Here is a 27,087-nt window from a genome sequence, read left to right on the forward strand (position 1 = left end):
GCCCAGCACTGATGCTCTGGTGGTCCCCGGTGGTCTTCCAGTCTTTGATTATATCTCTGCAGCTATAATATCACATATGTACACATTCATGTGACTGCTGCAGCCAACCTCTGGCCTCAGCAGTGATGCTGGCTTAAGGCTAATGATTGGCTGCAGTAGTCATGTGGATGTACATGATGTCATCGCTGCATTGAAATAAAAAAAGATAGTAAGGACCACAAGAGGATCAGTGCTGGAGCAGCGGGAATTGGACATATAGGCAATGTCTTATTTTTGTTTTCTGTGGTTAGGGTCATTGTGTTTTCCAAAATTCTTAAAATTTGGCCTGTGGAAAAAAAAAACAAAAAAAAAAACGTACTCGATTTTGAAATGTCCCCCATTGCCCATTGGATTCCTGCTGGGCTGGCAGCGGTCATGTGCTATTCATCATTCCCCTGACGGCTGCAGCTAATCACTGGCCTCAGCAATCGGCTCCATGTGTATTTTTATTGGTACTCGTCCCATTTGATAGGTTAAAATCCCAAAGTGAAATTTTCATCCTAAGAATCTCAGATCCGTAGTCAGGCATTCGGTCCACGTCTTATCTGCCGTTTCATATTGTACAGAATCAACAACAGAACAGATTAGACATATACATGAGCTACTGCTAACCATGCAAATGAGAAAACCAACAGAGAATAATATCTGACAAACATAGAAGAGACTAAGGGAAACATCCAAACAGCAGACGTGGGAGACTGCGGAATGATATCAGCAGAACAAATTGATGGTAATACACAAGAGCACGGAGGAGCAGCATAAAAAAAAACTGGACTAAGGGGAAAGAGGAAACACCTTGTTAACACACCGCAGGTGACAAAGGATCAGGAATTTGGATCAAGCAGTTTCTAGAAATTGAATCTTTGACAGTCTAAGCCTTAAATTTCCATTCCCTGGATTATACGTGTTAGATTATCATCAAGGGAAGAAGGTCATGTGCATTTCCAGTTGACTAGCTTCAAGGTAAATGCTCTGCAGCAATATTACTTTATATTACTATAAACCCTCACTTTGTGTGCACTTAGTACCGTAATTATTATGCTGCGTATACATCAAGCAAACTTACTTGGAATGCTGGAAATTAAATCACATTAAAGGGTGAAGACAAGCCCTGACCATGAAGACAACCTCTGACCAAATGTCCTACTGACCATGAAGATAACCCCTGACCAAATGCCCTACTGACTATGAAGACAACCTCTGACCAAATTTTATATTGACCATGAAGACATCCCCTCACCAAATGCCCTACTGACCATGAAGACATCCCCTCACCAAATGCCCTGCTGACCATGAAGACATCCCCTCACCAAATGCCCTACTGTCCATCAAGACATCCCCTGACCAAATCCCTACTGACCATGAAGACATCCCCTCTCCAAATGCCATACTGTCCATGAAGACATCCCCTGACCAAATGCCCTACTGACCATGAAGACATCCCCTCACCAAATGCCCTACTGACCATGAAGACATCCCTTCACCAAATGCCCTACTGACCATGAAGACATCCCCTCACCAAATGCCCAGTTGATGATATGTGTAATGCAGCAGGTGTGGGCCCACTCTATTTACTGTGTGGATTTGGCTTAGGGATACCCTGGGCTGATTATTGGCCATTGGTATGATCAATTTACGTACAGAAAGGGTGTTTCAGCATTTTACAGCATTTTGTCTACATTGACTTTGTATTCATCATGTAATTTTTTTAATTCCCACAATTCTTTTCTAATTTGTTCCATAATATATCTCTATACTGGTCAGAACAGCTTCTGATATAGACCTCTATGCTCTCAGCTCTATGAGGCCCGACAGCGTTCTAGTGGTGAAACACTAGAGTAGTGATTAATATTCAAATGTTTAAGGGGTTTTCTGATTATTTTATACTGATGACCTATCCTTAGGACAGATCATCAGTATCTGATCGGTGAGGGTCCAATAACCGGGACCCCACCGGTCAACCGTTTTAGGAGGTCACAGCACTCCAGTAAGCTCCTTACAGCTTACCAAGCACAGCGTGGTCCATCATATAGCAGCTGTGCTTGGTATCGTAGCCCAGGTCCATTCACTTGACTCGACTGAGCTGCGCCTAGGCCACGTGGCCTTGGATAAGCTGCGAAAAGGCTGCGGCGCTCACCGAAGTTACGTGGCCTCGTCAAACCGCTGATCGGTGGGCATCCCGGGTGTTTGACCCCTACTGTTAAGATACTGATGAGCTATCCAGAGTATAGCTCATCAGTATTAAACAGTTGCAAAACCACTTTAATGTTACATTACTTGGATCAAATAAATCGATTAATGACAGCAGCCGTACCCACATGTTCTCTCATTTCTTTTTGAGATGCATGTACTCTGCATAAAGCGGCCCTGTTGAATTATAGGCATATTTATGTATGAACACCTAGAGCAGTGGGCGCCATGTGCCTTGGGTGCCAACAAGCCCATTCTTACTCTTGGGATTGGACTATTACTTACTATCCTAAGCAAATGAATTCAGCAGATTTGAAAGAATTATTCCAGGATTTTGTTATTGATGGCCTATACTGAGGTCTAGTAACCAGCATCATCCACTACACAATAGTAGGTGGTGTGTATTTTGGGTGACAACATATGGCACTAGAGCTGCTCGGGAGCTTCTAATCAGCGGGATAGGCCATCAATCACAAAATCCTGGACAACCCCATCAAGCATTAGGATTAGGAAATTATGGGAAGAGGTGGACCGCCAGCAGGTGGACCCTGAGGACTGGAGTTGAGGAACACTGCTATACATGTCCCATGAAAAAATGAAGACCCCTTCATTTTGTAATCTCATTCTGCTCCTTAAAGGGAACCTGTCACCGGGATTTTGTGTATAGAGCTGAGGACATGGGTTGCTAGATGGCCGCTAGCACATCCGCAATACCCAGTCCCTATAGCTCTGTGTGCTTTTATTGTGTAAAAAAGCCGATTTAATACATATGCAAATTAACCTTAGATGAGTCCTGTCCCAGATTTGTGGGGTATTGCGGATGTGCTAGTGACCATCTAGCAACCCATGTCCTCAGCTCTGTACACAAAATCCCGGTGACAGGTTCCCTTTAAGGGTACTTTCACACTTACGTTAAACTTTTCTGGTATTGAGTTCTGTCCTAGGGGCTCAATACCGGAAAAAAACTGATCAGTTTTATCCTAATGCATTCTGAATGGAGAGCATCAGGATGTCTTCAGTTTGGTCACTGTACGGTATTTTCTCCGTCCAAAATTCCGGAACACTTGCCGGAATGCCGGATCTGGCATTATTTTCCATTGAAATGCATTAATGCCGGATCCGGCCTTAAGTGTTCCGGAAAAAAGGATCCGGTTTTGCGGTCTGCGCAAAAGATAAATACCGTATCCTTTTTTCCGGATGACAACCGGAGAGACGGATCCGGTATTGCAATGCGTTTGTCCGCATCTGGATCCGTCTACAAATGGTATACAGATTGCCGGATCGACGGAATCCAGCGACGCTAGTGTGAAAGCACCCTAAGAAAGAGCTTCTTCCCTATACTCAAAGAGTTTTCCTTTCCTTGAAAGTTCTAAGTATTTTTCTTCCATTGTGTAAAGGATTCCATATGTGCTAAATGTATCTGATAAGAAAACCAAAGCATACACTAAAAAAATGAGAGAAGCTGTGCAGACAGATAAAAAGGATGGAGGAAGTTAACTTGCTTAACCTCGGCCGTCCCAGCGGAGCCTGTGCGCTACGCTCTTCCCTGCACTGACGTCCCCATTGGAAGTCAAGGGCTTAATTTTTCACTTGCCATTAAGTGATAAAACTTTCTGTTTGGAAGCAGAACAGCAATTATCCGAGGAGCGGGATGAGTATAAAGCAGGCACAATACATCCCATCTGGCAGCTGAGGGACGATTTAAAACACAGGATTTGTCAACTACAACATCACTCTTTCCTCAAGTCCCCAATGGAAAATGACTTTGATCCGGGGAATATTATGAAGCAGGTTAGTGTTTTACCGCTATTTTCATCAATTGTATTTTTGTCATTTCCTCTTATTGCCTCTCCTAGTTATTGAGCCGAGCAAATTGAATCGACTCCGGAATGGCAAACAAATATATAAAAATGACTACTATAAGGTCTCCATGATGGATGTGTTCTAGCCTACTATCAGCAAGACGTCTGGCGTTCCTGAGGCAATCCTATCATTTTACATAATTTATGAGCGCTGTATTTTTATCATTATTACGTTTATCATCATGTTGACCATATTAAGGGTCCATTCACACATCAGTATTTTGTAATCTGCATCCATTCCGTAAATTTGTGGAACGGAATGCGGACCCATTCATTTTAATAGCCTCGCAAAAAATGCGGACAGCACTGTCCGTATCCGTTGTTCCATTCCGTTCCGTTATGCGGATCCGGAAAAAGAAAAAAAATTGAGCTTGTCCTACTATTGTCCGCAAAATATAGTCCGTGGTCCCATTGTAGTTAATGGGTCCACAAAAATACGGATGACATGCAGAATGCATCAATATCTCATCCGCAATTGCGGATCCGTTTCCAGGAAATAGAAAAAAATATATAAATATATATATTTCTCCTTCCGTTTTTTTGCAGAAAACCTGGGGGAACTCCTTTAACTCAACAATTCATCCTAACGCAATAATTTTTTGGGATTATCTAATAAATGACCCAATCTACAGAACCATAAAACAAAACATAATTATTCGGGCTCTGTTCATGACTTCTGCTATCACCTAAGTGTTGCTGTTGATTCAGATCCATTGTGTAACAGATCCTAATGAATCATGACTGATCCCATTGACGTGAAATGGGTCTGTCGGGTTTCTATCTGACCAGCAGACTATGCTATTTTGTCCACACAAAAAAAATTTAGAAACCTGTTGGAATGGACCCTAACACCAGTGTGAACAATGTCAGTACAGTTCCTATCCAGACGTATGTGTCTCCATGGTAACAGACTACAGATAAACCCTGTGCAGTCTGACCCTTCTACCTGTCCCCTACTTCTTGCTAATCCATTAAATGTATATAAGCAAGACGTAGGAGGCAGATGGAACGGAGTGTCATTATTCACTTTTATATGTTTGGATATACACTGAGCAAAAATATAAACGCAACCCTTTTCGGTTTTGCTCCCATTTTGCATGAGCTGAACTCAAAGATCTGAAACCTTTTCTTCGAGGAATTGTGTAGAGATCCTTGCAATATGGGACCATGCACTATCATGCTGCAGCACAAGGTGATGGTCGTGGATGAATGGCACAACAATGGGCCTCAGGATCTCGTCACAGTATCGCTGTGCATTCAAAATGCCATCAATAAAATGCACCCGTGTTCGTTGTCCATAACATACACCTACCCATACCATAACCCCACCGCCACCATGGGCCACTCGATCCACAATGTTGACGTCGGCAAAGCGCTCACCCACACACGCTGTCTGCCGTCTGCCCTGTACAGTGAAAACCGGGACTCATCCGTGAACAGAACACCTCTCCAATGTGCCAGACGGCATTGAATGTGAGCATTTGCCCACTCAAGTCGGTTGTGACGATGAACTGCAGTCAGGTCCAGACCCCGATGAGGACGACGGGCAGATGAGCTTCCCTGAGACGGTTTCTGACAGTTTGTGCAGAAATTCTTTGGTTCTGCAAACCGATTGTTGCTGCAGCTGTCCGGGTGGCTGGTCTCAGAGGATCATGGAGGTGAACATGCTGGATGTGGAGGTCCTGAGCTGGTGTGGTTACACGTGGTCTGCGGTTGTGAGGCCGGTTGGATGTACTGCCGAATTCTCGCCTTTGGAGATGGCTTATGGTAGAGAAATGAACATTCATTGCACGGGCAACAGCTCTGGTAGACATTCCTGCAGTCAGCATGCCATATGCACGCTACCTCAAACGTTGCGACATCTGTGGCATTGTGCTGTGTGATCAAACTGCACATTTCAGAGTGGCCTTTTATTGTGGGCAGTCTAAGGCACACCTTTGCAATATTCATGCTGTCTAATCAGCACCTTGAGATGCCACACCTGTGAGGTGGGATGGATTATCTCGGCAAAGGAGAAGTGCTCACTAACACAGATTTAGACAGATTTGTGAACAATATTTGAGAGTAATGAGTCTTTTGTGTATGTAGAAAATGTTTCAGATCTTTGAGTTCAGCTCATGCAAAACAGGAGCAAAACCGAAAGTGTTGCGTTTATATTTTTGCTCAGTGTATATTATTTTATAATGATTCAATGACATTTGTGCAAGTTATTTTCTTCCTGTTACATTAAGGGTATTTTTTTTTTTGAAGAGTCTCAGGGGATGATCTTTCTCAGAAAATTCTATCTTTAAATAGAAATAAGCAGGTGGTTAGTGTGTGAGAATGTAGGACATGTGGTTATTTATCTAGTTTATTTAAAATTAAAGATTTACGGTGAAGTCCCTGCATATTTTTGAGCTACTTTATTAACTTTAGCAATCCTTCTCGATCTCTGGGGAGAGGGTGACAGCACAATGTGCTCTGTGTTGTCAGACCAGCCTTCAAAATATATATAATTACAACATGATATCGAGCTAGAAGCTGAAAAACACAGAACTCATTGTTCCTATCTAGACTGTTTATGGCAAAGGTAGTTGGGACCTTTTCATTTTTAATAATGGTGGCCATCAGCATCCAGATATTACCACGTAAAGGGAATCTGTCAGCAGGAAAATGCCTTGAAGGGCTAGCTCAGCCGAATATAGTGATACTTCTCATTTAGGTTTAAGGGGTTCTCACTTCAGCAAATGGCATTTATTATGTAGACACAGTTAATACAAGGCACTTACTAATGTATTGTGATTGTCCATATTGCCTCCTTTGCTGGCTGGATTCATTTTTCCGTCACATTGTACTCTTCTTGTTTCTATGGTTACGACCACCTTGTAATCGTGGTGGTCGTGCTTACACACAATAGGAAAAAGCACTAATTTATGTGAGCTTCCACAGTCCCGGCCACCAGAGAGGTCGGTGCTTTTTCCTATAGTGTGCAAGCACGACCACCACTGATGGATTGCAGGATGGTCATAACCATGGAAACAAGCAGTGTATAATGTGATGGAAAACTGAATCCAGCCAGCAAAGGCAATATGGATAATAACAATACATTAGAAAGTGCCTTGTATTACTTTCCTCTACATAATAAGATGCTATTTGCTGAAGTGAGACATCCCCTTTAAGTTAACATATGCGCTAAGGTAATCCGGTAGTCCGTTCTGTTCTACCTCGCCAGATACCACCAGCCATTCCCAGATCCCCATTGATTATAATGGGATCCAATGGCTTTCCGGCATAAATGCTGGCTTTTGGCTAGACATATACGACTACCGGATTCCCTTAGGACATACGGGAACCAAGCTTCAGCGATCTGTTGCTTTATTCTGGAGAAAAAGTACTTTTAATCAATATGCAATTGAGCAGTTAAAGTGGTTTGCTGAGACTTAAAGGGAACCTGTCACCAGGATTTTGTGTACAGAGCTGAGGACATGGGTTGCTAGATGGCCGCTAGCACATCCGCAATATCCAGTCCCCATAGCTCTGTGTGCTTTTATTGTGTCAAAAAAACATTTTATATATATATGTAAAGAGGCTACTAACGTTTCCGGAGCCCAGCACCGCCCCGCATCCTCCGAATCTCCTCCTTGCTCCCCGACATCGCAAAGCTAGAGCGCCGTAATCTTGCGACGCGCGAGCTAGCGCACGCGCAGTGTCGGCATAGTGTTCCTTCCCTGTGCTGGCATCAGCCTCAGGGAACGAACTGCGCATGCGCTAGCTCGCACATCACGAGATTGCGACGCTCTAGCTTTGTGACGTCGGGGAGCAAGGAGGAGATTCGGAGGATGCGCGGCGGTGCTGGGCTCAGAGTCGGAGAACGCTGGACTCATCTCTCAAGCATGGAGGAGACAGGACTCATCTAAGGTTCATTTACATATCTATAAAATCGTTTTTTTGACACAATAAAAGCACACAGAGCTATGGGGACTGTATATTGTGGATGTGCTAGCGGCCATCTAGCAGCCCATGTCCTCAGCTCTATACCCAAAATCCAGGTGACAGGTTCCCTTTAAATACTGATGACCTCTCCTCTGGACAGGTCATTAGTATCTGATCAGTTGGAGTCCCACGGATCAGCTGTTCGAGAAGGCACCAGCACTCGCAGTAGCACTGCAGAAACCTGGCCCCGTCAAACTAGAAGGAAAGGGAAGGGCTGGCAGAGGAAGCTGAAGGAGCAGGGTGCACAGAGTGGCTTGGGCCCTCCCTCAGTGCACTTAAAAGGGGGATTTTCCAAGACTTCTCTATCAATGACCTCTCCTTTTGGATAGGTTATTAGTATCTGATCATTGGGGGTCCGACACCTGGGACCCCCGTGGAACAGCTGTTTGAGAAGTCACCAGCATTCGCAGTAGCACCGCGGCCTTCTCACAGCTTTTCCTAGGTCAAATGGCATCACGTTCATAGGTCCCATGGCCGAGGCACAGCTCAGCCCCATAGAATTGAATAGGGCTTAGCTGCGATACCAACACAGCCACTATACAGTATACCACGCTGTGCTTGGCGAGCAGGGAGAAGGCCGCGATGCTCACAGGAGCACCGATGCCTTCTCAAACAGCTGAGCGGCTGGGGTCCTGGGTGTCAGACCCAAAGGACAGGTCATCAATATATAAGTCTTGGAAAACTTTTTTGAGTGCACTGAGGGTGGGGCCAAGCCCTCCGGTGCATTCTTGCTCCTCCTGCTTCCTCTGCAAGCTTCTCCTTCTTGTTTGACAGGGACAGGTTTCTGCATTGTCGTCTCACCAATTAAGCCTGCCCCCAGTGCACTTAACTTTATTTGCATATGGGATTTAAAAAAAAAGTAGTTTTTCTCCAGAATCAAGCAATGGTTTGCTAATTGAAAGGTATTATTGCACTCAAGTGAGCTAGCTCTACAGGGCATTGTGCCTGGTTTAACACTACATTTCCTGGGATAGACTCCCTTTAATTCTATATCTTTGCCATGGATTCGGAGCTGTGTGTCATAAAAATGGAGATCTAATCCCTATAAGGATATATGAAGTAATCGGCATACAATGCAAGAAAAATATCTCTGCCCATAGCACTACATCATTACATGAGTAACCGATCCACTATTTTATAAAGAATCTACTCTTAGTTGGTGCGTAATTAAACTATATTGCCATATTTTATTGCAGAATATATAAGCACTAAGGGGGGAATTTTATAAGACTGACATTTCATATCCCATTTTAATAAATAATGCACTGGAGTAAGAGGCGCCAAATTTATTAAGAGGCACAGGAATCAGTCCCTGCTCCAGATAAGCAAGTCTATGGCAGTAATGAGCCGGCGTAGAGCATAGATTTGTGCTATAGCTTATCCCAGTATCTGGTGTAAATTATAGTAAGTCTTTATAGGACAGTAGGAGGCCACGCTTGTTTAAAAATAAGTGTGAGCAGCATAAAACCCCAGAATAGTCACAAAAACTTTCCAAGTTTTTTAAAGCAGACAAATGGTGCAAATGCCTTGATGAATCCACCCTCCCTCCAGGAAGTTATTAAAGATGGTGCCTCTCTGGCGCCCATTGTCGTTTACGTCGCTTTAGAGTGCCAGGCACAGTACTGATCGCGGTTGCTATCGGACCAGCCTGTTTGTCAGTAGTCACCGTATTTTCCATGTATATGTTACTGTTCTATCATTACTCCTGATTGTGTAGTTCAAAATGTCAATAGTTTTTCCCTTTGAAATACATGTTCATAGGTTGAATCCGTTAAGAGTCAACAAACAGCGTTAATGGAGAAACTTAGTGAGCAGCAGCGGGCTTTAGAAAAGGAACTTTTGGAATGTGACCTTCAGGTAAGTAAATGGTCATTGAGGTCTGAAATAGTCAGCAGAGAAAATGCCAGTTATTTCAGCTGTAAAACCATTATCTTGCAGGAATGTGTTGATTCAGAAGAGGTAACATGTCAGTTCGGTAAAGTGCCTGATGTTCTCCTGGAGCTATATTGTCCATACCCTGAACTAAAGACCTCAATTCTAACCGAATACCAGCAGCTTGTTGGCTTATACCAGTCCAAGATGGAGGAGCTTGATAATGAACGCAAAGCTATAGACAGGTAGGATATGGTAGACTATGCCAGTGTACAACACAATGTCTTCCCTCAAGCCTTCCTTAGGGCTCATTCACACAACCGTGTATCTGTATCCCCATCATTTTGCGGAACGGATATGGACTCATTCATTTGTATGGGGCCGCAGAAAGTGCGGACATTACACCTTTCTGCTCCAGTTAATTCCCTGTTACAGCTCTTGGTGTGTCTTTTCTCAGGGAATGTGGCCTGTCTGATCCAGTTCTCTCCCTATCACAGCTCAGGGTGTGTGTCCTTTCTGCTGCAGCTCTTTTGTTGTAACCATCAGTAGACAAACAGGCGACAGTTAAAGGATAGAACTGAGCATGTGCTACCACCTCAGCAATGTTACTGAGATGGATAGAGAATTAAAGGCGTTACCTTACCCTCACGGCCACCGCTGCATTTCCCCATTGCGCTGATCAAAACACCCAGTGACGGGGAGAAGGGGCCAATAGCAGGTTGCGATGGTGACAAGGCTCCCTAGTATCACCCTCGATGCTAGGGAAGCTTGTCCCCGTCACGGCCTGCTATTGGCTGCCCCGTCGTTTTGATCCGCGCCATGGGCAGAGGCAGCGGCGGCCGTGCAAGTATCCGGAGCACCGTGGGTGCTGACTGGTGTGGTATGTATAACCTGTATGAGGTGCCCAGGCATTTTTGGGGGGCATTATAGTGTTTGGATAAGGAAAATAAGCAGCAGGTGGTTCCGTACAGATTGATTTTATTGAATAACTCTGGCTATGCTATATGTTTAGTTACATGCAATTACATAAGTATTCAGATCGAAGTGCTGGTATAATTTTTTTTTTTTTGTGAAACAACCCCTTTAATACCTGCAAAAGAGACCCACCTTTGTTGAACCTCTATTTAAAGGCTATGTGCACCTTTGGGGCATTTTTTATGATTGCATTTTACTAGTTTTGTGCAAAAAATTTTTTTTTTTTTTTCAGTTGGTCTTATTAAAAATATTCAGCCGTTCGGTCACAAAGGGACAACTGCTTGTGAATCGTACTTTTACTTTCATTTTAAATTACTAAAAGGTCATAAACACTTATTTAAGTCACCTTCTTATCAGTAAGATAAGAATTGAGCTATAATGAGTGTTTAGAAGGTCAGAGAGCTGAGATAAGGAGCCGTCAGCTAAGCAGCCTGATGGAAAAAAGTAAAAACACAGAGGTTGCTAGTACAGAATCCAAAAGCTGTACAGGGAAAAGGACTCAACATTTTTAATAAAGACCAACTGTAAAAATGATTTTAGCACAATGCTATCATAAACAAATGCCTCCAAAGGTGTACATAGCCGTTAAAGGGATATTCCCATCATCAGTTTTCATACTTACCTGCGGCGAGCGCGACGTTCACTTCCTGGATTTGGCTGGGCTTGATTGACGTCTTCTCCTGGCAGAGCCGCGCTTGCGCAGAATACTGAAGATTTTCTCCCAGCCCGGGCCGCGCATTCTCCTGAACGCGCACGCCACCGTGCATGCGCCATGGTGACTTATTCCTGGCCTGTATAGTACAGAGCCGGCGTGCGCGTTCACGGCTCTGTACTGTACTGGCCAGGAAGAAGTCATTATGGCGCATGCGCGGCCGCATGCGCGTTCAGGACATTGTGCGGCCCGGCCAGGAGAAAATCTTCAGTCTTCTGCGCAAGCGCGGCCCGGCCGGATTCGATGGGCGAAAGGTGGCCGTAACCAGGGGAGACGAAAGACAACAATTAGGTAAGAGGGGACTTATTTTCTCAAAAAGGGTGGGAATTGGGTAATAAAATGTATTTACAAAACTGATCACTGTCGCTTTAACAGTGATCATTGTGATGGGAATACCCCCTTAAACATGGAGATAACTTGGTTTCTGGTTTCTTAGATATTTACAAGGCTGCATTTATTTCAGGGAGTTGTCTTTGCAGACAAATGCATACTGTAGGAGGGTTTACATTTTTCTCTACAGTGTGTCCCTATAATTATGTGAAAGCAAAGTTGCTAACTATTAGACCGTGGGTAAGATGTTGAGTTGTAAAGCTTTTATATGCCCTGCTTCTAAAATGACCATAGTCTCTGGAATATTATTTTTAGAATGGTATTTCACTTGCCAATGCATACTTAAAATGGGAAAGCAGCTCTGACTATGAAAACACAGCGACACATAAAAATACAGTATTTACATTTTCAGGGAGATTTCTGGAACCGTCTCCCCTGCCACCCTCCACACCAAAAATGCCTGACACTTCTGGTTGAATTCATGTAAGCAAACACGAATTAGCATGGTGCTTAAATGGCAAGGTGTTATTTTTATTTGCTCTCTCTGTATTACCATGATAGCTCGCATTTATTACCTTGCTAAAATAATATTTAATTTCCCACTACAGTAACTGCAAAAGCATTAGCGAGAATTGTATTTGAGTAATCCAGGAGCGTCCCAAACCGAGAAAAAAATACATGTTTCCATTCCACTTACTATGAATTAGAGCATTACAGATAATACCAGAGCATTATAGGAAATGATGATTTAACATCTGAAATTCAATTACCAGTTCTGCATCGGTTAAGGAAGAAAAGGCTTCATTATCTATTTGATGATCGCCATTGAAAGGAAGTCAAAGAACAGGCTATGTTTCATTAGGTTATAAAGCACCACAAAGCGTAAATTGCAAGGTACAGCATATATAAAAAAAGCCCGTGACAATATTTCCAGTGTGTGTTAACTCCAGATTTACACAGTGTGTTTATATTGTAGCTGTCATAGACTTAAAGGGGTTTTCTACTTATAATTATATCTTAAAGGGGTTGTCTAAGTTATTTTTTTGTTCTTTCTATGTTTCTAACTAGGCAAATGTAACAGCTTTACCATGCACTTACTGCATCTGTAGTTGCTCCTTTCTCAGATTTCACTGAGGGTCACAAGACCTGTGATGTCAGCTTCTCTCCCTGCTCTGATAATGATTCCTGCACAAGCCTGAGAGAGCAGATATGTGTCTGTACAGATGTCATTGTGCTAGCCACGCCCCCTGCACTGCCATCTGCTCTCTACCTGAATTCTTAACCCCTTCAGCTGCACAGACTTAGGGTTGGAGGCTTTACTGAGTAGCTGCAGGCAGTGAGGAGACAAATGCTGGGCACAGGAGCTGACAGCGGAGTTCTGCAGAGCATTGCACAAGAACAGATAGGGGGAAGATTCTGTGTGTATCAGAAGGGTCATTGTACAGCTAGGACTTGTAGTCCTACACATATAACATTCTGCTGAGTATCCCAGCAGGCAGACAGGTCACTCAGGGCAGCACTTGTATTCACTCCCTTTGCAGAGCAGGGGGAAGGGCAGAGATTGTTGTCATTGCAGGTAAATAAAGGGCCAGAAGAGAACCAGGGAAATGAGAAAATATATATTTTTGGCCCAAAACTTGCTTAGCTTAGTTATATATTGCTGACCATTAGATTTACAGTGCTATATATTTTATTTTTCATAACTCGGACAACCCCTTTAAGTAACACCTCCAGCCTGCCTTCTGAAAAATAAGATTCAGTTTTCCTTCCCCAGGTCGCTCTGTTCCTCTGTGCTGCCCTCTCTTTATCTTTCGGTCCTGGCACTGTTTACATCCGGCTGGCTATGGGCATGATCACATGCACCAGTCCAGCCAATGACAGGCTTCAGCGGTGACTTGGCCACAAGCAAATATAATGATAACCGGGAAACCCTTTTAAAGTGGACCTGTCAGCAGAATCAACCCTATTAAACCAGGCACAACGCATGGTAGGGTTGATCATGCTGAGTAAAATGTAACAATTTTTATGTTTCTGTGTACCTCAGTGAGTAATCAGTGTTTATACTGATATGCAGGTTAGCCTATTGGTGCACTGTGGGGTAAGCCCGAGCCTTCGAAACTCCATGTTTTTAACACCCTGCTCCTCTAGCCATTCCCCCATTCCCCTTGAGTCATAGGGCCCCGCATCTCACTTGGCCTTGCAGTCTTGCATCTGTACTGTTGCTCCCAGGATCGGCGCATGTGCAGAGAATCTGCTTTGGCTTCTTAAGCAGCGCAGATACCTACTGTGCATGTGCTGATGATGTAATCCTTCACCCGAGCGCCTCCTCTTCAAGGTGAAGGATGACATCATTGGCACATGTTCAGTTGGCATCTGTGCTGCTTAGGAAGTCAAAGCAGATGCTCCAAGTCATATATATATATATATATATATATATAAATAATATATACATATATAATATGTACAGTTTTGCCACACACTCGTTTGACTCCATAAAATGTTAGATTTTCATTTAAGGAGTCTATGACCACTCTTAGGGCAAGGCCTGATTGAAGTTGGTGAAGGCCCCCATCCTATCAAACCTAAATATAGTAGAGGTGGCTCTCCATGTGGCTCTCCATGGCTCAACTAAATTTTATGGGAGTTACAGAGACTGCTGTGCTAGTGACTCTCTTAGACTTCAATGGCGAGAGCTCCTCCAACACAGTCTCCTCTTGGATGAGAAGGACATACTCTACCCCTATAAATAGTTTTCTTGTACTTACAGGACTGCTTGTTCTTTCAATCCTCTTACCATTTTAGTAAATAGATTGTAAGTACATAGGAATTGATGTTGGCAGCACGTGGCTCTTGTGCCCTCCTCTGTAAAGGTTGTCACACAGCTTGGCCAAAAACAAGTTGACAGAAGAGGACAACTCAACATTCAGCCCTTGCGTTAATAGAAATCCACACTCCATGCACTGACCTTCTCTAGCGAGTGTGGGAGAGAGCAGCAGCCCGAACCAGTGATGAGGCAAGAGGTGTATCTCCAGGGGAGGATTGGGAATTTAACGTGGCCCTGAAAAAAAATACTAAAAGTGACCCCATGTTGTAGGTAGGTCCAGATTTACAGAAGACGGAGCAATACATGTAGGTAGGGCTAACACGCGTAGGCAGAGACTAAAGAAGTAAGTGGGGCCAGCAGTACCATTGGCAGAACAAAATACTGCTGCAGCAGAACCAAATATCACAGGGCAGCACAAAATACTGTTGTCCTCACCACAGTATTCAACTGTATCAATGTCCTGAGGACGTTGATAGAGTTGAGTTCAGGAAGGCACCTGCGGCTGTTGGCCAGGTATATAGGTACCCGACGCTCCCAGCATAAATGAATACTTAGAGCATCAGATCATTATGTACCCAGCTGACGGCTGTGAGGAGGGCTCGGGATGCCCCATGGGCATCTGTCCATCGGCAATTTCCCTGTAGGATCTATAGTCAGTCTGCCTATGTGTATCCCAGACTATGGCCTCATGCACACGACCATTTTTTTTTTAAGGTCCGCAAAAACGGGGTCCATAGTTCCGTGATCCGTGTCCGTTTTTTCTTCCGTGAGTCTTCCTTGATTTTTGGAGGATCCACGGACATGAAGAAAAAATCGTTTTGGTGTCCGCCTGGCCGTGCGGACCCAAACAGATCCGTCCTGACTTACAATGCAAGTCAATGGGGATGGATCCGTTTGACGTTGACACAATATGGTGCAATTGCAAACGGATCCGTCCCCATTAACTATGTAAAGTCCGGAGTCCCTATTATACCATCGGATCGGAGTTTTCTCCAATCCAATGGTATATTTTAACTTGAAGCGTCCCCATCACCATAGGAACGCCTCTATGTTAGAATATACTGTTGGATATGAGTTAGATCGTGAAACTCAGATCCGACAGTAAATTCTAACACAGAGGCGTTCCCATGGTAATGGGGACGCTTCAAGTTAGAATATACTAAGAAGTGTGTACATGACTGCTGCCTGGCAGCACCCGATCTCTTACAGGGGGCTGTGATTAGCACAATTAACCCCTCAGGTGCCGCACCTGAGGGGGGTTAATTGTGCGTATCATAGTCCCCTGTAAGAGATCAGGGGCTGCCAGGCAGCAGGGGGCAGACCCCCCTCCCTCCCCAGTTTTAATTTCATTGGTGGCCAGTGCGGCCCCCCCCCAGCTCCCCCTCCCTCCCTCTATTGTATTATTTTCATTGGTGGCACAGTGTGCGGCCCCCCTCCCTCCCTCTATTGTATTATTTTTATTGGCCTCCCTCCCTCTATTGTATTATTTTCATTGGTGGCACAGTGTGCGGCCTCCCCTCTCCCCCCCGCCCCCGATCATTGGTGGCAGCGGAGAGTTCTGATCGGGCTAGAAGCGTCCCCATAACTATGGGAACGCCTCTGTGTTAGAATATACTGTCGGATCTGAGTTTTCACTGGTGGCCAGTGTGCGGCCCCCCCCCCGGCCCCCCTCCCTCCCTCTATTGTATTATTTTCATTGGTGGCACAGTGTGCGGCCCCCCTCCCTCCCTCCCTCTATTGTATTATTTTTATTGGTGGCACAGTGTGCGGCCCCTCTCCCTCTATTGTATTATTTTCATTGGCACAGTGTGCGGCCCCCCTCCCTCCCTCTATTGTATTATTTTCATTGGTGGCACAGTGTGCGGCCCCCCCGGCCCCCCCTCCCTCCCTCTATTGTATTATTTTCATTGGTGGCACAGTGTGCGGCCTCCCCTCTCCCCCCCCCCCCGATCATTGGTGGCAGCGGAGAGTTCTGATCGGGTTAGAAGCGTCCCCATCACTATGGGAACGCCTCTGTGTTAGAATATACTGTCTGATCTGAAAACTCAGCTCTGAAAAAGCTTTTATGCAGACGGATCTTCGGATCCGTCTGTATGAAAGTAACCTACGGCCACGGATCACGGACGCGGATGCCAATCTTGTGTGCATCCGTGTTCTTTCACGGACCCATTGACTTGAATGGGTCCGTGAACCGTTGTCCGTCAAAAAAATAGGACAGGTCCTATTTTTTTTGACGGTCAGGAAACACGGATCACGGCCGCTGATGAACAACGGTGCATTTTCCGAGTTTTCAACGGACCCATTGAGAGTCAATGGGTCCGCAGAAAATCACGGAAAACGGAACAACGGCCACGGATGCACACAACGGTCGTGTGCATGAGGCCTATCTCTGACTCCCTGTAGGCACTATAGCTAAGCACTAGTCACAGTCGCTACCATTAGTAATGGAGCTATGGATGATCTGTAATAGAATCATCTACAGTCCTCACATGACAGCGCATATCACTATGACCCCATATCATTGACAGCCGCTATTCTCATATAACACTGACAGCCATTGTGACTCCATGCAGTTGTAGTATGTAAGAATTGTATCTTATATATAGCCATAAAAAGGCAGTGATTGTCATATTGGGAGGTATTTGCAGTTGATATTGCAATTGGAATATTGCTGTTCAACTGAAATAAAGCTGCCAGTACATATGGCCTGGATACCATCTTGTGCCAGATTCTTTACACTGCGCCAAGCTGATGATGCCTGCATATAAACACTAACAAGAGATGTGGACAGACTTCTCTTGACATGAACAGCTGCTTGTGATATTGGCATCTGGTAGGATCCTTAAAGGGGTTGTCCGGGAATAAATCATTTCTAACAGGTGCCGGCAGCCTGCCTTCCCATACTTACCTGCACCCAGACACTCTGGTCCTCCACACTGCCTCCTGCGTCTCAATCTTCCAGTCGGGGTTTTTTTTTTTCCTCCCCGTCATGGTCACTTGTTCCTCTTCTGCCAACCACTGGCTTCAGCGCTAATGTGTCCACTTCTTCCTGGTCATCTGATTCTCTCCAGCCACCCGCTGGCTTCAGCGGTGATGTGTCCACTTCTTCCTGGTCATCTGATTCTCTTCAGCCACCCGCTGGCTTTAGTGGTGATGCAGCCTGATCCTCTTCAGCCAACCGCTGGCTTCAGCTGCCTTCAGCAGTGATGTATCCGCTTCTTCCTGGTCACCTGATTCTCTTCAGCCACCCACTGGCTTCAGCTGTGATGTGTCCTCTTCTTCCTGGTCACCTGATCCTCTTCAGCCAACCGCTGGCTTCAGCGGTGATGTGTCCGCTTCTTCCTGGTCAACTTATCCTCTTCAGCCACCCACTGGCTTCAGCGATGATGTGTCTGCTTCTTCCTGGTCACCTGATTCTGTTCAGCCACCCACTGGCTTCAGCGATGATGTGTCCGCTTCTTCCTGGTCACCTGATCCTCTTCAGCCAACCGCTGGCTTCAGCGGTGATGTGTCCGCTTCTTCCTGGTCAACTTATCTTCTTCATCCAACCGCTGGCTTCAGCGATGATGTGTCCACTTCTTCCTGGTCACCTGATCCTCTTCAGCCAACCGCTGGCTTCAGCGATGATGTGTCCGCTTCTTCCTGGTCAACTTATCTTCTTCATCCAACCGCTGGCTTCAGCGATGATGTGTCCACTTCTTCCTGGTCACCTGACTCTCTTTAGCCAACTCCTGTCTGCAGCAGGGACCTTTCTCTTGTGGACACATCACCTCTCAAGCCTGTGGTTGGCTGAAGAGGATCAGGTGACCATTCCCATGCCGAGGAGGAAGTAGGGATGGAGATGCTGGAGCCAGCACAGAGGACCGGAGTGCCAGGGAGCAGGTAAGTATCATCCTTTATAGTAGGGTAGGTAGGCTGCTAGCAAATTGTGTATTCTTGGAAATCCCTTCAAGAGCAAATGGTGCATTTTTATGCTGTGAAAATCTGCCACATATACCACGGTAGAAACCCCCGCAGTTTCTGCTGCAGTTGTCCATTTTAGATGCCATGGACCCGCTGCCGCAGTCAGGGTCTTGTCTCTTCTTGGTGTGGTCGCTGCTTTATTCTGCTTTAAACTGCCAGCCCGCAAAAACAATGGGAGGCAGACACCAGATGGTCGCCAGCGGAATTTTATAGCTGTGTTCACTTTAAAATCCAGCTGACAATTTCTGCTGTGTGAACAGGCCCTAACAGTGTCCAGAATGGAACAGTAAAGCACCTGATCTTGATCAATTTAATAGAGAGGGAAATGGTCTGATGGTAGTGACTCTGCATTAGTACTAGTGGTGAGTTACTACTTTCACACTCGCGTTTGGTGCAGATCCATCATGGATCTGCACAGACATATCCGTTCAGATAATGCATCCGTTTGTATTATCTGTAACATGGCAAAGACAGATCCGTCTTGAACACCATTGAAAGTCAATGGGGGCCGAATCCATTTTCTATTGTGCCAGATTGTGTCAGTGAAAACGGATCCGTCCCTATTGACTTACATTGTGTGCCAGGACGGATCCGTTTGGCTCAGTTTCATCAGACGGACACCAAAATGCCGCAAGCAGTGTTTTGGTGTCCGTCTCCAAAGCAGAATGGAGACAAAACGGAGGCAAACTGATGCATTCTGAGTGGAATCTTTTCCATTCAGAATACATTAGGGCAAAACTGATCCATTTTGGACCGCCTGTGAGAGCCCTGAACAGATCCCGCAAACGGAATGCCAAAATGCCAGTGTAAAAGTAGCCTTAATTGTATTTACCCATAAAATAACAATGCTGGAACACCAGTCATTACAACTCTGCATTGTGTTATTCCACTGTTCCCTCTGGAAATTACTCGGTTGCCAGTTTTGCGTTACCGTTCCCTTTGTCCAAGGGGCAAATCCCTACACAGTCTGAGACAAAGGGGATGGTAACAGAGTGCTATCAGCTTATTAATATAATTCCAGGAGGAATAACAATGGCAGTGCACAGTTCTAAAGACAAGTGCTCCAGCATTGTTATTTCATGGGTAATTTCAAGCAAATACTAATGATTTGGTGGTAGGGACTCCCTTCCAGTACTGCCAAGAGTGCATGGGTGTACAGGTCCTTTTTCATTTAAATGCAATTATTCACTGTCAAAGTTTTTCATAGACTTTACTTGTGGCTTTTTTGTGGATTTTTTTAAATTTGTGGTGATCGTCAAAATGTGATATGCTCTGGGTATGGCATTTTCCTATGGGATTTGCTAGAAAATTGTATGTTTTAAATGTTACCGAATAAACACCAACAAAAAAAATGTGTGGAACGCATGCCTGTTTTACATGTGCTTAAAAAAAAAAAATTGTTTGTGTGAAGGAGGCTTGTTCGAGTTATTTTTTTGTTCTTTCTATGTTCCTAACTAGGCAAATGTAACAGCTTTCCAATTCACTCACTTTATCTCCAGTGGCTGGTTTCTCAGATTTCACTGAGGGTCACATGACCTGTGATGTCAGCTTCTCTCCCTGCTCTGATAAAGTTCATTTACAAGCCTGTAAACGAGATGTCACTGTGCTGCCCCCCCCCCCCCTTTGCAGCCGTCTGCTCTCTCCTAGGATTCTTAACCCCTTCAGCTGCACAGACTGGGCAGTGACAATTCTGGGCACAGGAGCTGACAGACTAGAGAGAGCATTGCACAAGAAGGTAGGAGGAAGATCCTGTGTGTATTAGCAGTGTCATTATACAGGTGGGACTTGTAGTTCTACACTTACAAGTTGCTGTTGATTCTTCCAGCACTCAGGGCAGCTCTTGTATCCACTCCCTTAGCAGTGTCATTATACAGCTGGGACTTCTAGTCCTACACATTCAACATGCTGCTGATTCTCCCAGCAGGCAGACATATCACTCAGGGCAGCACTTGTATTCACTCCCTTAGCAGTGCAGGGGAGGGGCAGAGATTGTTTTTATTGCATGTAAACAAAGGGCCAGAAGAGAACCAGGGAAATGAGGAAATATATATATATATATATATATATATATATATATATATATATATATATTTTGCATAAAACTTGCTTAGCTTAGTTATATATTTCTGCCCATCAGATTTTCAGTGCTATATATTTTTTTTTTTCATAACTCGGACAACCCCTTTAAAGGGAACCTGTCACCAAGAAAATGCAAAGTAAGCTACAAGATTCAGTAAAACTTGTGTTTTATTCATTTAAATGACTCCTCATTCTGAGCTTTGATGTCCAGGAGGCGGTCCTATCAGTGATTGACGGCCTTCCCTCTGTGACTGTGTATACAGAGAGTTGATAGGACCACCTTCTCGACTTTAAAGCCCAGAATGAGCAGGAAATTAAATGTGTAAATTACAAGTTTAATTGTATAAGTTTTACTGAATCGTTTCCTATGAAATATATACCAATCTACTCATTTAATCCTGCTCTGTAACATGCTGCCTACAACTTAAACACCATGTTTGAGATGACAGGTTCCCCTTTAAGCCTTGTATTGGTAGTCATGCAGCAAGTGTCAATAATTGGCTGAAATGAGAAGAAAAAGCAGTGTATAGTTGGGCATGCACATTTAATATCTCCCAGTCAAACGATTGTTCAGCCGACCGCTATCTCACCCAGCTCCTCTATACACATACATACTCGGTTTTAGCCTATATGTGTATTCAATGGGGAGAGAGGAGAAGGCCGCTGTCAGGCACTTCTAGTGACAAATTACCGTATTTTTCACTCTATAAGGCCTCTTTCACACTTGCGTTGTCCGGATCCGGCGTGTACTCCACTTGCCGGAATTACACGCCGGATCCGGAAAAACGCAAGTGTACTGAAAGCATTTGAAGACGGATCCGTCTTCAAAATGCTTTCAGTGTTACTATGGCACCCAGGACGCTATTAAAGTCCTGGTTGCCATAGTAGGAGCAGGGAGCGGGGGAGCGGGGGAGCGGTATACTTACAGTCCGCGCGGCTCCCGGGGCGCTCCAGAATGACGTCAGAGCGCCCCATGCGCATGGATCATGTGATCCATGCGATCACGTCATCCATGCGCTTGGGGCGCCCTGACGTCACTCTGGAGCGCCCCGGGAGCCGCACGGATGGTAAGTATGCTGCTCCCCGCTCCCCACTACACTTTACCGCGTCCCGGCAGCCATGGTAACCATTGAGAAAAAGCTAAACGTCGCATCCGGCAATGCGCCGAAACGACGTTTAGCTTAAGGCCGGATCCGGATCAATGCCTTTCAATTGGCATTCATTCCGGATCCGGCCTTGCGGCAAGTGTTCCGGATTTTTGGCCGGAGCAAAAAGCGCAGCATGATGCGCTATTTGCTGCGGCCAAAAAACGTTCCGTTCCGGAACGGAAGACATCCTGATGCATCCTGAAGGACGGACTGTCCATTCAGAATGGATTAGGATAATCCTGATCAGTATTCTTCCGGCATAGAGCCCCGACGACGGAACTCTATGCCGGAAGACAATAACGCAGATGTGAAAGAACCCTAAGATGAGCTTTTTTCCCCCGAAAAGTGGGGGAAAAATGTCAGTGTGTCTTATGAGGCGAATGCCAATGACCGCTTCCATTTTGGAATACAGCGCTCTCTGTGCGGGCTCTGTACTCACCGCTTGCTGGCGGCTGTGCTTGGTATCGCGCTCAGCCCTATTCACTTCTGTACGGCGCTGTGCTTGGCAAGCACAGAGAAGGCCACGGTTTGTGGCCACGGATGTCAAACCCCCACAGATCCTGCTGAGAATAGGTCATCAGTAGTAAAATCCCAGAAAACCCCTTTAATCGGCCATACTAACCCGAACACAAAACCAGGGGGACTCTAAACCAAAACTAAGCAAGGCTGAACTGGACAAATGGCAAAGCAAGGCAAAAACAAATAATGACTACAGTAATTACGAACTACAGGACTACAAGGACTGGGCTAGAATACTCTCGAGAGCTATACTACACAGATAAGAAGAAACTAGACACGGAACTAGATACTTGATACAAAAAATATGCAAGGATTTATACACAGCTTACGCTATAACCGGCAACCCATTGCAGAAACCAGAAATGTTTTAAAGAGAGGCTAACCAATCAGTTTCTCCTCTTCCAAACGATCCTTGTTGTAGCAGAGACATCACTAACGGATCAGCTCCGAGTCTGTTGAATAGCAACTCTCCAAACAGACTAGTAGACAGAAGAAGACAAAACAGCAGGAAACTTCCTACTGATCATCACGTACACCAGATTATTTCCCCTGGCGTAGTTCTGCACATAGCACTGATCCTAGAATTGGAATACCAGTTTAGGCGAGAGATACATGTTCCACAAGCTATTAATACGCTTAGTGCTATTACTGGTGATAGTGCAAGCCAAACTGGAACTCTTGCAGAGGTTCATGTATTGTTTTGCCTGTGGGCACAGGCTGATTTTAGGATAGATTCACACTAGCGTTAAAACCATCTTGCATACTGTTACGGCAGAGGAACAGCCTGCCGGAGTTCATCATATCTACTGCCTTTCCCTGCTGGAGCCCATATAATAGGATCCAGCAGGGATCCATCCTGTTTCTGGCATGAGTACCAGGATTTGGCTGGACAAAAACCAATGCAAGCATGGTTTTTTGTCCAGTTGAATCCCGGCACTCATACCGGAAACAGTCCGGGTCCCATTATAGTCAATGCGGCATGGCGGAGCTCCAGCCGTTTCCGGCTATGTCACATATGATGAACTCCGGCAGGCTATTCCTCTGCCAGAACAGCCTGCTGGATGGTTTTAATGCAAGTGTGAAAGTAGCCTTAGTTATAATTTAGCAAAAGCCTTCAATTCTTTAATATAGGCTTTTAGGTCCAATGTGTTCAGTGAGGCATAAAATGTTATACTATACTAGAAAACGACTCATAAAACTGTAGAAAAGAAGATATGACTGATGTATGCTTTAAAATTAAATCAAGTTTCATTTATTTAATTTTGGATACAGGCAGCATTGGGAACATTTGCTGCGGCCAAAAAACGTTCCGTTCCGGAACGGAAGACATCCTGATGCATCCTGAAGGACGGACTGTCCATTCAGAATGGATTAGGATAATCCTGATCAGTATTCTTCCGGCATAGAGCCCCGACGACGGAACTCTATGCCGGAAGACAATAACGCAGATGTGAAAGAACCCTAAGATGAGCTTTTTTCCCCCGAAAAGTGGGGGAAAAATGTCAGTGTGTCTTATGAGGCGAATGCCAATGACCGCTTCCATTTTCGAATACAGCGCTCTCTGTGCGGGCTCTGTACTCACCGCTTGCTGGTCATCATCTTCCGGCAATGTACGCTGTGCTGTGACCTGTGCGCAGTGTGAGGACGTCAGCACCCTGTGTGACCTCACTGTGTGCAACATCAGGACACAGTACAGCGCGGCAGGAACAGTATCTCCTGGGTGACGGAGGCATCCGGAGCAGAAGAGGTGAGTAGATTATTATTATTTTTGTCTGATATGAGGTCTGAGAATCACTGGGGGTCTTATCTGAGGTCAGAGAATCAAAGGGGGTCTGATTGGATGTCTCATCAACACTGGGGATCTGATTGGGGGTCTGATATGAGGTCTCAGAAACACTGGAGATCTGATCTGAGGTCTGATTAACAATGGGCGTCTGATCTGAGGTCTGCCGAAAAAAATAAAATATTTCTTATTTTCCTCCTCTAAAACTTAGTTTAGTTTTTTGGACAGGTGCATTTTATTCAGCCAAAAAAGTGTGCTATTTCCTGGGTGAAAAAATGAATTTTGCCCGATCCTTCTCTACCTCGACATCATCTGCCAGGGGAGAGTTGGGAGCTCCTCACAAACATAAGGTTGTCGGCTAAACCTGCTCTCGGCCTAAGGGCTCATACACACAAATGTATTTTCTTTCCATGTCTGTTCCGTTTTTTTTCTGCGGACCGTATGCAAAACCATTTATTTCAACGTGTTCGCCAAAAAAAAGGAAGTTACTCCGTGTGCATAACATTTTCCGAATGTCCGTTCCACAAAAAAAAATAGTACCTGTCCTATTATAGTCTGCATTATGGACAAGGATAGTGTTGAAGATGCCCTCAATCAGGGTGGATTATGTTTGCTCTACTGCTCCAAATCAATAGTAACCCAAGGGTTTTAAGTGCACGGAAGAAATAACTGTGACACACACACTGGGGTCAAAGCAAATTCTCATTTATTACAGGAGGTACAGCAGTTTATGAAGTCATCAGAGGGGCATTCCCCCTGAAGCATGTGGCATTGTAACATTGGCTAGAATATGAAAATATGAAAAGAGATAACACTTGGCATCTGTGCTTTGTTTTACTAACTCTGGTATGTGAACTATGTAAATATCTAACTACAGGCGCCATCTTGTAATGGAGTCTTCACTAACAGCAGAAAAGCATATATGACGTAGCAAGGAGGCGTCTTCTCTTGGGTAGGATGGAACCGTCGTGCTTTGGAGAAGATAAGGTGTTGTCTGAGAGCTGGAGTATGTGGGAGCTGATTCAAAGAATGATGGCAACATCTCTATCAATAGTATTGTTCTATTAGGGGCCTGCGGTTCCGTTCCGCAAAATACAGAATGCATACGGACATCATCCATTTTTTGTGAACAGTAAAATACATAGTCGTGTGCATGAGCCCTAATGTGTATGGGGGCCATTAGCAGACTCATCACAGCATTGCTTGTCTCTGCTAGCCATCCAGAATATATTTCCTATTGCATCTGATAAAATACTTCTCTCTATATTTTTTTTTAGAAAAGTCATTCCTTTATTCATTTCTTTGGAAATCCCCTGTTTTAAGTCTTGGCAGAGTAATTAGATGTCTTTGTGAGGAGAAGGACCTGGAAGTCATACTGTGCTCATTTCTGCATGTGTAGGAGGACTTAGTGCTCCTGACGGAAACAGATGTATGAACCTGCCCTGTAAGACAATAGGCTTTAGTGCACAATCAAACTCCTTTGCAATTTTATGTTGCTTCTGGGATGTGAGGGGGTACAGGAGCACTTTGGCCTACTTCGCCGCCGATACCATGAAACACAGCTTTGTGTTAAGATTCTTTGACATTAGCTGGCATTCAATTCAAGTAATTCTTAGCATGGCTAGTTACCCTTAATTCACCAAAGCGTGCTTTGAAGTTTTGGCTTAGCATAAAACTGTGATGTTTAAAGACTTTGACCAGCAAGTATTGTGATGGCTTTGTCTGCTCAGCCCTCCACATCTTCTGTGAATGCTCCATCTGTACAACGAACTGATAGTATTAAAAAGCTTAGTGTCATCACATGATCTAAGTCATTGGATATTATATTATCCTGCTGACAGATTCCACAGCTCTGGATCTCGGGCAAATATATTCAGCACATGGACAAAATCATGGGCAGCCAAAGGATTGTCTTTACTCTGCTATGCTAGGGAGCCTGTATTCTGATTTGACTAAACAGACGCTAAACACTAAAATTAGTTTTTTGGTGGCCACTGTGTGCATAAATCATTACAAATATAAGAAACTTTGTAATATAGCTTATTAGAGATAATACCTCTTTCTCCACTTATCAGACAGTTCTACTCCTCCCCCCTGCCTTCTGCACTGATCAGACACTCTCAATTCACAGCTTAAATCCATCTTGAGAGATGAGACGGATTAACAGCATCAGGCATCAGGTTACATGATGTCCATAGAAATCTGTGGAGATGGAAGGGGAAGAGGAAGAAGCTACAGAGTGAGAGAGATGCAGAGAGACAAAAAGAAATTCTAGTAGAGCTCTAGTAAGTTCACAATCTCACCCCAGTGCAGTATGTACATCTACACTGCTCAGTAATACTATATAATTTCCGCTCAGCTTTTGCTTCTGAGGGGGGAGACAGAGAAGCAGGATCTGCTTTTCTCTATATGGCCAATCTATGTGAAACCTCATAGCAGCTCATACTTCCTAAAGATATCCCTATGAAAGAGCTTAAAGTGGTTTTCCGGGATTTTACTACTGATGACCTATCCTCAGGATAGGTCTTCAGTATCTGATCGGTGGGGGTCTAACACCCAGGACCCCCTGCCGATCAGCTGTTGGAGAAGGCAGTGGCACTCCTGTGAGCACCGTGGCCTTTTCTGTGCTTGCCAAGCACAGCGCCGTACATTTTATGGCGGCTGTGCTTGGTATCGCGCTCAGCCCTATTCACTTCTGTACGGCGCTGTGCTTGGCAAGCACAGAGAAGGCCACGGTTTGTGGCCACGGATGTCAAACCCCCACAGATCCTGCTGAGAATAGGTCATCAGTAGTAAAATCCCAGAAAACCCCTTTAATC

The 27,087-nt window shown here is 44.8% G+C and overlaps 1 protein-coding gene across 1 annotated transcript in view; it reads left to right on the top strand.

Moving 5' to 3' along the window:
- Nucleotides 1–27,087, top strand: part of CCDC148 (coiled-coil domain containing 148) — a 213,122-nt gene that overhangs the window by 111,629 nt on the left and 74,406 nt on the right. The window contains exons 6-8 of the mRNA XM_044305121.1: nucleotides 3,857–4,020; nucleotides 9,825–9,920; nucleotides 10,002–10,180. Coding sequence (XP_044161056.1) covers nucleotides 3,857–4,020; nucleotides 9,825–9,920; nucleotides 10,002–10,180 — 439 coding nt within the window. The remainder of the gene's footprint in view (nucleotides 1–3,856; nucleotides 4,021–9,824; nucleotides 9,921–10,001; nucleotides 10,181–27,087) is intronic.

Source organism: Bufo gargarizans, chromosome 8, assembly GCF_014858855.1.
Source record: "Bufo gargarizans isolate SCDJY-AF-19 chromosome 8, ASM1485885v1, whole genome shotgun sequence".
Lineage (NCBI taxonomy): Eukaryota > Metazoa > Chordata > Amphibia > Anura > Bufonidae > Bufo > Bufo gargarizans.